Source organism: Atractosteus spatula, chromosome 15 (genome assembly GCF_055471065.1).
Source record: "Atractosteus spatula isolate fAtrSpa1 chromosome 15, fAtrSpa1.hap1, whole genome shotgun sequence".
NCBI classification, from domain to species: domain Eukaryota; kingdom Metazoa; phylum Chordata; class Actinopteri; order Semionotiformes; family Lepisosteidae; genus Atractosteus; species Atractosteus spatula.
Genome location: NC_142720.1, coordinates 4,812,481 through 4,823,934, shown reverse-complemented (window position 1 = coordinate 4,823,934; position 11,454 = coordinate 4,812,481). Strand labels below are relative to the sequence as shown.

General features: G+C 45.5%; 1 protein-coding gene across 1 annotated transcript; it reads right to left on the bottom strand.

Moving 5' to 3' along the window:
• Positions 1 to 6,095: 6,095 nt before the first annotated feature.
• Positions 6,096 to 11,445, bottom strand: taf5l (TAF5-like RNA polymerase II, p300/CBP-associated factor (PCAF)-associated factor). Its single transcript, XM_088934088.1, has 5 exons — positions 11,313 to 11,445; positions 10,091 to 10,232; positions 9,292 to 9,396; positions 7,521 to 8,254; positions 6,096 to 7,069 (listed from the first exon to the last, which is right to left on the bottom strand). The coding sequence occupies exons 2-5, from the start codon at positions 10,227 to 10,229 to the stop codon at positions 6,272 to 6,274; spliced, it is 1,776 nt and encodes a 591-aa protein (XP_088790214.1). The 5' UTR covers positions 10,230 to 10,232; positions 11,313 to 11,445; the 3' UTR covers positions 6,096 to 6,271.
• Positions 11,446 to 11,454: the final 9 nt, after the last annotated feature.

Sequence of the window (11,454 nt, the reverse complement as noted above, 5' to 3'; positions counted from 1 at the left end):
ATGATCAAACAAACTCCACACATCGATGGCGCACCATTGTTACCGTAAATGAACGCACACAAGCGCATTTAGTTTATTTTGGGGTGCGCGATTTCTTTATGCAATATTTGTTAGACTTTTGTCGAGAACGGTCTTAATCCAATGTCTTTTTTTCTGACTGCCTGAATAACTATAAAAAAACATTCAGTTATTTTCAGCATAAACTGGTGGACACCTACCCTGACGTTCAAGTGATAAAAAAACAGTAAACAGGATGAAAAATGACCACTATCTCACGTTGTCCTGAAAACTTCACATTAGTCTGTCTGCCTCAGACTCATTGTTCAGTAACTGAAAATGAGGCATTAAAACATCTGAAATTAACATTTAAATTAGTTTAGCTGGCAAATATTTTATCCAACTTAGCTTCTCTGGAGGTGAGCAAACAAATAAAACCGATCAGCACTTCCACTCAATCTTGTTTCAAACAGAAATGATCAGGCCTGAAATATAATCACGCTTTGGACCAACTTTCAGCAGATGTAGCTAGAGCCACATTTGATAATTGGATTAAAAATAGGAAATTGTATACACATATCATACAAAATGCTTCAAAGCAATCACACTCATCATTTTTGCATGATGCATAATGTGAACTAGTCTTGATTCATTTAACCTCATGGGTTTTTGTAGTTTGTGACTAGCATGTGCTCCCATATAACATATAACAGGCTGACTTTGACGAAAATACAGACCACTGTGGGTGGCCAAGATGAGGATTCTACCATTGGTGTGGCGACAGTACACCTACAGAAACCATTGTCATCCTTGACCAACAACAGCTAACATGCCAACGCTATTTGATAAATGGGGAAAAAATCAGTAGGTCAGACACACTGCAGCGCATCTACAGTAGTAAATCTAAAAATGTGTGTGTGTGTGTGGTTTTAAAAGCAAAAGCACAAGCGTTCAAAGTTGCTGCTGAGCTTTGAAAAGTCCCCCACCCATCGTTGTAGTACAGCAATTCCTTGACTTTTCACCAAGTTCTTTAACTGTGCTTGGAAAAGGATTATTTGCCCTGAATTACAAATTCAACGGAATGTGCTCCTTTCAAAGGGAAGTGGGCTAATACCAGATTAACCAACAACACCTCTGACCCCCCCGAATCTCCCTTGTCAGTTTGAATTTTGTAACATTTATTGCATAAAGGTCAGCTGCAAGATCAATGTACCCTGTTCAGCCCCCACAGATATGTGACATGCCTACAGACTAATCTGAGCTATATACTGTACAGTTACAGCCATAGGGTACAGCCATGTTGCATACATATCAACTGTATGTTTCTGTCACCATCTCTTTTAGAGAAAGGGATATAAACATGTAACCATATAGCACAAGGTACATTTAATTACTCAGATTAATCAAATAATTAGAATCCTACTATAGCAATGCATGTGCTGTAACATAAACATTGAGATGGACCGTGTCCACATTCTCCACCCCCTACCCAAATCAAAGCCATATACTGTTTTCTTGTAAAAAAAAGATATTTTAATACAAATTCTGATACAAAACAAAACTTTCTGCAACGTAGAGCTTCCAAAATATTTACAGGCCAGCTTTACTGACTTCATTTCAGAAAACAGAGTTGAAACAATTCCAAATAAAACATTATTCTGTACACTAAAAGTGATGTCTGGCGCCCACGTCGAATGAGAATACAAGCTATGGAACAAAGGCATAGTGAAAACAAATGAGAATGCCAAAATGATCCCAATAAGTTTTTTAAATTGGTTTTGACTGCATGTGTGATTTCCAATATTCCAGTTAGGATGTACAGTTCAAGGTTTAAGCACAATGTGAAAAAAATCTTCACTTTAAAACTAATTCAACGATTCCTTGATATTCCTTGTGAAATCATGTGATTCCCACTTGTTAAAGAAAACAAGGACATTACCTAAAATTGACATACAAAAGGCAGTTTTAATCATACAACACTTTTCTCTTGCACTGAGCACTTAATGTATTACTGTATCCTTTGTTAGTTACCTTTGATAATGGGAATACCTCAATAAATAGGTATCTGATATTCATAACTGTAATCTTAAAAAACACAGAGACGCCTCAAATGTTTCTTACGAGAAAGTCTCTTATTATAATAAGAGAGCATTTTTCTTCTTTTGCTGTTCAATAAAATCATATGTACAGGAAGAGAAAGGTTTGAACATTCTTATTAAGCAAAAACAAGAACGCCTCCTATAGGAGATATAAAGTAGGTGTTAATATGCTTCTTCCCTGTATGTATGCTTCCGTGTTTTCAAAGGAAACAAAACAAGCAAACCTTTGACCCTTGTGCAGGATTTCTGAGCTCAAGTGACCTATGGCTTTCCATTTTGATTCATATGTAATCATCATCTCAAAGAGTACACTAAAAAAGCTTGTCTGAGGGAATTTAATCTCCTGATCATAAATTTGAGGCCCATCTGTCAAATTGGTCAGATGCATAAAAAATAGCTTTTAAATAGGACTATTTCTAGATTTTATTCTATTCTATCAAGTCCTGCTGCAGGTGAAGAAGCCCCCAGGCGTTGGGTATAAAGCAGAGCACCAAGCACAGCCCGGAGAGCTCCACTCCTTTCACCACCTTAGTGTTATGGAAAGTTTGCATCTTCATTGAAGAAACAGCCCTGCTATTTTTAATTCAGGAGACATGCAAAAGGAAAGGGATGATAGTGATGGTTTAAATTCGCCTTCGAGCTCAGACACACAGTCACTAAACACACTGAGACATTTCCTGGCAGAAAAAGGTTTCCGGACGCACAGCCAAACAGAAACAAGAAGCAAATCCACTATGTTTGGAGGCTCCTTCCTTTCTGTCCTAGGGGAAACAGGCCAGCAGGGCAGCAGGCAAGGGCTACAAATATGGCAAGAGGGAATAAAAAACAGAAGAAAATTTGTCATTTGAAGCTGGCCATTTCCTGTTGTTCTAACTTTGACTGCTGGGGAAATGTTTAGGATGTATGATGCGGTATTTTCTCCACTGAGAGAGACAAAATCATTTTTGCAAACAGCATTCAATAAAGACGGTTTGCACTTCAGAATCCTCTTCTCTCAAGCACTGGTCTTCAGCTCTGCTGGTTCTGCTCCTGGCTGCACTCAGCATAAGGCACCATGAGCCCACTATTCAACCAACTGGACCCATGTAGCTCTCTGCCCAGGTGTACAGACACCTGGTAACCCAGCGGCGCTGTAGACACTGAGAAGTACAGCTGATGACAGAGATGAGCAGGGTGGTTCTTCAACATGGTCTGCTGTATCAGGGAAGAGTTCAGACTTTGTCAGACCACAGCAGTGCTACTTCCTCTCCTGCCCCCTTTCTCCACTGACTCTAATAACTAGAAAGCCAGCAAGCTGCTGTAAGAGTTTACTTATTGTGCAAAGGGATATTACTTTCTTTTCTCTTTCCTGTAGTTTTAGGGCAGACAGGATCACCCAGACCAACAATGAAGATCCTCCTGAAGACAAAGAATTCCTCCCAACTGACTCCAAACAAGAAATACCCATTTTGCAAAAGTCTTATATACTTTCAACCTTGAATAATTCATGGATGCTCAGTTATAAAACCTGCTGTTAATTCCAATGTTGGGAATTAACTGTGCCCTCTGGAGTAATTGAAACAACCTCTTCACTGGTCTGGACATACACTACATGAATGTAACAAATGTAAATCATCTGGATATAAATGTGAATCAGTAAACCAACATTTACATGTCTTTGATTACTTGTAATGACCCATTAAATATTAATAGGGACAATAAGAGTGCAATTTTAAACCGTTTTCATACGGAATCATGTTAAGAAACTAGAATTATTCTTACACACCTAAGATACACCTAGAATTCAAACTGTGTGGATGGCAACCTGAAACCTCCTTGCGTGAGCAGAAGTTTAGTTTTTGTTCTCATTCCCAGATCAGACATAATATAAATTACACAGACTGATGACAGGAAGAACAAGGAACTCTTTCCCTTGAAGTATCCCAGTGATGAAGACTGAAGCAAACCAGAAACTGAACCAGTCAGGCTGGCTTGGGCTCAGCACCCTGGAACAGGTTCTTACATACCACAGAGACGAGAAGGACACTTATCTCCACCCACAGAGGGTGAGCGTTTCCTGAAGCAGACACACCCCACCTCAGAGCTCAGTGCTGAGCCATCATGACTTACTAGTGGTTTCAAGGGCACTGGCACAATGGGGGGTTTTCATCAGACCATCTTGTGAAGCAAATTTAATATCAATTAACCCCTGTGACAGGGAGGAAATTCATTTCTACCCTCCCTCTTCTAAAATGGCAATCTGGGTACATTTCTACACAAGTGATTGAATAAAGTTCTCATGTACTTTAATCCTCTTCCTTTGCACAGAGAATGCACACCTCCTAGCAGGAAATGTGTCTCATGGAGAGCAAGCTGGGGTATGCGAAAAGATAATTCCTAATGCAAGAAATTGTAAAGGGTTAATAAAGTGATGTTATTATTATTAAAAAGTGTAATTGAAGGGACTTTCTGTGTAGCTGCCATGAAGGTACAGTCCTTCTTCATAGCAGACAGAGCCATTTTTTTAAATAAAGCTGCCCACTTTCCTAAGCCTTTAAAAGGATACATCACTACAAAAAAAGGCTTGTACAAAAATCATTCCAAGAACTTCAAATGATGACATTTTTATTCTCCAAACCGAACTAGTTTTGAAAGTGTAAAATGTCCGGGGGCTCTGAGAGTCAATCTGACGTCCCCTGTTCAGTTTAGAAACCGACTGCATCCAGTTACATCTGCAGCTGGGCTCTTACACTTGACGTAAGATCATTCTCTTCTAATGTCGGTTAAGGCCAAGTGTTCTTTTAAAACATCCGAATGTTCCTTTTTTAAGGTCAGAACTTAACTCTAGGTGTAAAACACAGGAGATTTTCACCTTAAGTGCATTTCAACTCACGTGTTCAACTGAAGAACCGCTGGAAATCAGAAAGCCAGAAACTAATCTTCCAAAGAGGAAATACAGCAATAAAACATCTTGAGGATAACCTGCTCCTCAAAACACCTTTCTGAAAGTGTATTTTAGGTTCACATTCATGATTCTGGCAAATACACTTAAGCAGAAGTTCTGACTTCATATACTACCTGTAAAATCAGTCAGGTATGCACAGTATTAAGTATGAGACCTCAAGCTATTTTAAAATGTAGACAGGAATGTAGACACTGCGAACTGGCCTAAAGCGCCCGATTTGATCCTGCTTCCTGAAAAACCTGATGTCTCACAGCCCTGACAGGGCTTTTAAACAATCTCACACGTTTTACTGCTCAGGAGTGAGAGTTTTACAGTGAATGGAAGTTTGACTGTGCAGAATGGCATTAGGTACCTAGACAAAAATGTCAGAAGAGGTTTGTTTTTTCTGTAGGATCAGAAATAGTTCATTTTTTTTGTACATGCAGGCTAAAGTGCTCGAGGAATCTTCAGAATAAGTTATTTTTCACTGTATTCATCCCAGAGTGCCCTCTCCATTATGTCGCCAACAGACATGTGCCTGCCATGCTCTGTTATTCTCCAAAAGAACACTACGTGCTTCTTAAAGCGGTTTTACTCATTAATCAAACAGGGAGAATAAAACCATGCACAATTTCCACTGTGACTTAGGAACCAGAATGACAATCACAAGGATGATACTGTAACTTCAATGTGTGTTGCCATGACACTGTGATGACATGGGTACAGGCTGTCTTGGCCCATTACTGCACTCCCACGTGGGGGTCACGTGGCAGACTAGCTAGGACACGAAGCTATGATGGCACCCAAGCTACAAAATCACGGGCGACCTGATCTCATCTCCACTCCTAGATGATCTATGACCTCATGTACGCGAATGTCTACACAACATAAATGAAGCCACACAAACAGGAACACGTCCAACAGGAATGGACGCGATCTGCCGATATTCCTGGGGTACTCGCTGAGCCGTTAAATCATCCCACAAAACAATCCTCCATCCGGAAGAGAACAACCGCCCCGAGCGCAAGTCACACCCCAAGCAGGAAATGAAGCAGCAGGGAAAGCGAAAACCTTTAGGGTCAATAGATTTAATTCTTCTTCTGCTAAAAAAATAGCAAATACATTTTGGCACAGATCAGCCTCCCTCAGAGCACGAGCGCACCCCTAAGAAATTTCCCCGCCAGCCCTCCCGGGTTTGAAGGAGGAGGTCTGGAGCGAGGCTCCGCAGAGCAGTCACAGGGCGGTCTCTCTGCTAATGCTCCTGGCTCTCCTGCGCCGTGCCGGTCACCAGCAGCAGGTTGCAGGCCATGAACTGCACGCTCAGCACGTTGCTGGTGTTGCCCGTGTACAAGCCCACCAGCTCGCTGGAGGAGCCGTCGGCCGGCGCGCTGCAGTAGGCGTTGCGGATGTCCCAGACCCGGACCGAGTTGTCCATGGAGGAGGAGGCCACCAGGCTGCTGTCGGGGCTGAAGGACAGGCTGGTGATGGTGTCGGTGTGGCCCCGCAGGTCCTTGAAGAGGGTGCCCGACGCCAGGTCCCACAGCTTCAGCCGCTGGTCCTCCCCGGCGGAGGCCAGGTACTTGCCGTTGGGAGAAAAGGCCAGCGCCAGCACGGGCCCGCGGTGGCCGGTGAAGAGGCGGACCGAGTTGCCCTGCTGCAGGCTCCACAGCCGCACCGTCTTGTCGGTGGAGCCGGTGGCCAGGTAGCTGGAGTTGGGGTGGAACTTGACGCAGTCCACGTCGGCCAGGTGGCCGGCGTACAGGCGCAGCGGGTAGGTGCGGCCGAACGTCCAGAGCCGCGCAGTCCGGTCGTGGGAGCTGCTGGCGAAGTACAGGCTGCAGGGGCTGATGTCCACGTCCCACACGGGGTAGGCGTGCCCGTGGTAAAGGGCGGTGTTGGTGAAGCTGCCCAGGTCCCAGTAGCGGATGGTGGCGTCTTCGGAGCAGGAGATGAGCCCGGAGCTGTCGGTCAGGAAGGCCGTGCGGTACACCGGGCCGCAGTGGCCCCGCAGGATCTTCATCTCGCTGCCCGCGCTGTCCTCGTCATCGGCCTGCAGGCACAACAGACACCTCAGTAGGCTCCTTCTCTTACAGTGTGAAGATCTTATCAGCGGGGCCCAGGAGAGACAGGGCTGGAGCTGCAGATTTTCAGGAGCTTAAGAGGCTCAAGAGGCCTTGCTGAAGTTAGCTCTGCAGCTGCAGCCCTATAAGCCCTGAATATTGACTGATTATTAGAGGAACATCTGAAAAGAGATTTTTCGGGTGGAACGAGACCTAGAGTTACAAGATCTAGAACTATTACTATCAACGGCACTAGGGAGACCCAGTTCTTCAGAAGGACATCCACAAGTCGCTCAATGTGATGTCAGTAATAAGTGCAGTAATCAAGCAGATGTCAGAGAAGTACAAGGTCCTTTCATTTGCCTGTAAATAAATAAGGTGGAGGGTCAATAATATCTGTCAGCTGCCACGTCTGCGATACTGAGCCGGCCCGCGCCTCACCTCCTCGTCCAGGACGTCGCAGGCCAGGTGCACCCGGGACACGTCCACCACGTGGGGCTGGGCCTTCAGCCGGCGCGCCCGCAGGCTCCACAGCTTCACGCAGGACGAGTCGAAGCCGGCGGCCAGCAGCTTGCTGTCGCCGGAGATCTCGGCCGTGTTGAGCAGCTGCTCGGTGTGGTGGAAGGCGTAGAAGCAGACGGTGGTGAGCGAGGGGGGCCCCTCCTTCACGCGCTTGATGCAGTCCTGCAGCGACTCCAGGGCCGCCTCGTTTTGGAGGATGGCGGCCCGCACGTCGGCCGGCTCCAGCCCCTCGCCCGCCCGGGACACGCCCCCGCCCGCCGCGCCCCCGCCGTGCAGCTGGTAGTCCAGGGGCAGGCCGGCCGTGACCTCCACCTGGATGTGGGAGCCGAGCGCCCTGCACAGAGCCGCGTGGTCGGCGCTCTGCAGGTAGCGCAGGAGGTAGCCGTAGGCGCCGTCCGACAGGTGCACGACGTACTTGTTGTGCAGGAAGGCGCAGAGCTTGGGATTGGAGGAGACGTCCTGGACGGCCAGGGTGTTGCGGAGCTGCTCCACGATGTCCTTCTGCTCCCCGTCCTGCAGGAACAGGCCGTGGAAGCGGCTGTAGAAGCTGTCGACCGCGCCCTTCAGCCCGCAGCGCACCATGTCCAGGTGGAGGTAGACGAAGAGAGGGTACAGCACGGCAGACACCTCCCGGCCCCACGGCACGTCCGCTTCTGGGAACAGAGAACAGCGGGAATCTAGGTCAGGCCCGGGAGAGACGGAGCTGGAGCTGCAGATTTTCAGGAGCTTATGAATGAGTGTTAATTGGGGAACATAGGAAAAGAGATGTGTTATAAACTGCACTCACACTTTCATTTACTGATACAAATGAATTGATTATAAATTTATATTTGTATGTACTGATGGAAAAAAGAAAAACAACACCTCCTCCTCCACACTCTGACCCTCCCGTCTGCGTGGAACAGGCTGAAGAGTGGCTCCTGTCTAGGAGGTGTGAGCAGAGGGCCTCTGACAGGTCGCCTTGCTCTAAGGCCAGCAGGATGGAGCCTCACTGTCCTGTCACTGATGCGGGCATTGTGTCTGCCAGCAGTTTCAGCAGCAGTATGGGTGGCAGATCTGAAACAGTCTCTCAGATGGACCAGTCTGGTGTGGTCACTCGAGGGCAACTGAATCCTGCCAGTCTGCTGAAATCTTCTCTGCAGTCGGGACACAGTGGAGCAGCTTACTCCATAGTGTCTGGCACATGGCATGCCTGCAGCATGCCAATGGCCCTCTCCCTTGCTTCTGGTGTCATTCGAGGCATTAAGGAATGCAAAGAAAATGGACTAAGCGTGGCCTTGTTCTTGCAGTGAGAGAAGCTTTGAATTAAGGCCTTTTTAAAGGGGACCTGATCAGGCATTGTTCCACCTGGACCTTGTTGGGTCAAAGTCCACCTAACGAGCTTTCGTGTGATTGGCAAGTTGCAATGCCTCACTGCACCAGCTGTATTGCTGGTCAGAGGGCTTAAAACAAATTGACAACTTTCTGTGAACGTACATAAGCTATAACTATAGTATCTGCATTCCAGAAAATGTTGCGTTTCTTTTTTCCATCAGTATATTTTAATCGGCTTTGATGACAATTTATTTTTACCATCTTTCAGGAGCTGTCGAAAAGAAAACGGCCAAGTTCTTTGACACCAGTTATAAAGAGACTGAGCCCTTCAGTGAGTCAGCACGAGGACCTAGCTCAGAGATGACACTCAACTTACCAGAGAGAAAGCTGTGTAGCTGACCAAACTGCAGCTCATACTGCTGAGGGTCAGCTTGACAAGGAGCTGCCGAGACAACGTTGGCACAGCCAGACTCTGTCTGAACTGCAGGGATGAAGAGAAGAAAGATTTGAAAAGGAAATCATTTTGATTCCTAATAACACCTCTACCCATACTATAAAATACCATATTTGACTTGGAGAAGACTGAGTTTATTAGACATTTAATAACCCCCCCAGAGCACAACTCTTACCAGTCTGGTGTTGTAAAGTATGCAACATTAAATCTGATTTGAAAAGCACAAAATATCACGGTTTATATTTCAGTATATGATCACTGTGACTTGGGTCAATATTGAGCAGTTTGGAGTTAATAGGGCTCTAGTGTTCAAATCTGTATATGAAAGCACTCTCCAGATCATCGCTACAAATGAACCAATTCTCACCGTTAGTTCATACTTATCATAAATTTGACTGATGCTTTTATCCACAGTGATTTACATGTTCATCCATTAGTAAATTTAAAAGAAGCTGGGTACAATACCTCACTTAAGTGGACTAAAACACTGTTCCACCTGGGATTTGACCCCTCAACCTTCCAGTTAAGTGTCCAGCACCCTTACCCCTTTTCCCACACCGACTTATTTGCTAACTAAAAACATGCTATTCCTGCAAACTGTCAAACAATTTCATTTGCAAGGGGCTGCTTTTAAAAAAGGCAAGGACTGAAAAAAACAACACAGAAAATACCTTTGACCCCCCCCAGGGCAAGCGTGCCCCCCCTCCTTCAGTCAATCTACCTGTGAGGTTAGCTGCCATCTCCTCCGCAGTCTGAGAGAGCTTGGCGCCCTTCAGGGAACTTTCAACATCCACATACTGCCGCCGCTTGAGGTACTGAGCCACGGTGTACTGGATCTGCTCCGCCCGCACCCTCTTCATCACCTGAGGAAGACCACGGCCGTCAGGGGCAAGCAGGGCTCAGTCTAAGATGGGCTGATGGTTTTCAGAAGTAACCAGAGTGTGGGGGAAAGGGGGCTGGGGCTCAGCTCCAAACCAATTCCCCGAATATCAAAAAGGAACTGGGACTCATAATTGGCATGAAAGTGGAGGAAAAGAAATTGAAAAGCAGGAACAGATTTATCATTCCTGGAAGCAGCCGCACTGAATGGCCACAGAATAGATTTGGATTCATTTTTTACTCTACTGGTTCACTAAATCACATTTGAGTGAGAGAAGGCCTGGGAAAAAATGAGATTATACGATGGGGCAACTTGGTTTCCATTTGCAAGAGATAAATACGGTGTCCTCTATAGAATTCTGTGTCAAAAGATCTTGAGGAAGTAACTTTCACAGAAAACAATCCAAAAAGTATAGTTAATAAATAGTAAACTATAGCTAATAAACGTTTGCCTTTTCAATAACCGAACAGCAAAACAAACAAACAGATTGATTCAAAGGCGTAATTCACAAAACATCGGATATCCCAGATGAAATGAAAAGGAACAGAAGTTATGCACATCATCTATGACTTACTTGTCGTTCAGACAAGACTTGCTTTAACAACACGCGGAAAGCACCACTGAGTGCGCACTCGGTGTGACGTATTGTGGAATAATTGACTTTAACCACCGAATGGATGTGCGGATAGGTATGTTAATTCATTAGCGGTACTTTAATTTCTCCTTGGAGTGTGATGGGAAATGGGCGGGGGCATCTATACACTTGTATGTCCGATCAGCCTCCACAACTAGTATTACGTTGTACCGTTGCTCAATCTCTAAACTAAAGTATACCTGACCCCTTCCCTAAATATAGTCAGAATTTTACAAAGCATGAAAACACTTCACGCAGATTGCCTGTGGAAGGGACACACTCTCAGCATATTCCAAACCGCCGGCGTTTTCAATTGATGTCTCCCTCGGCCTATCTTGAGCTTTTGCCGCTCTATCCATCATTGATCTTTTCCTTCAGTACCTCTTCCTAAATCTCGCGAATGGACATTTCTGGGCCTCCCCCACTTACTGCATATCGTTCTGTCTACTTCCTCTGTGAGATCGGGTTCAAAACACAAGCAGGATCAAACCAAAAACGTTGCTTTTTGCGATTCGTCTCTCCCACTTCATCGCCAACTCCATCACTCCGACTCCATTATATGACCTCTTCT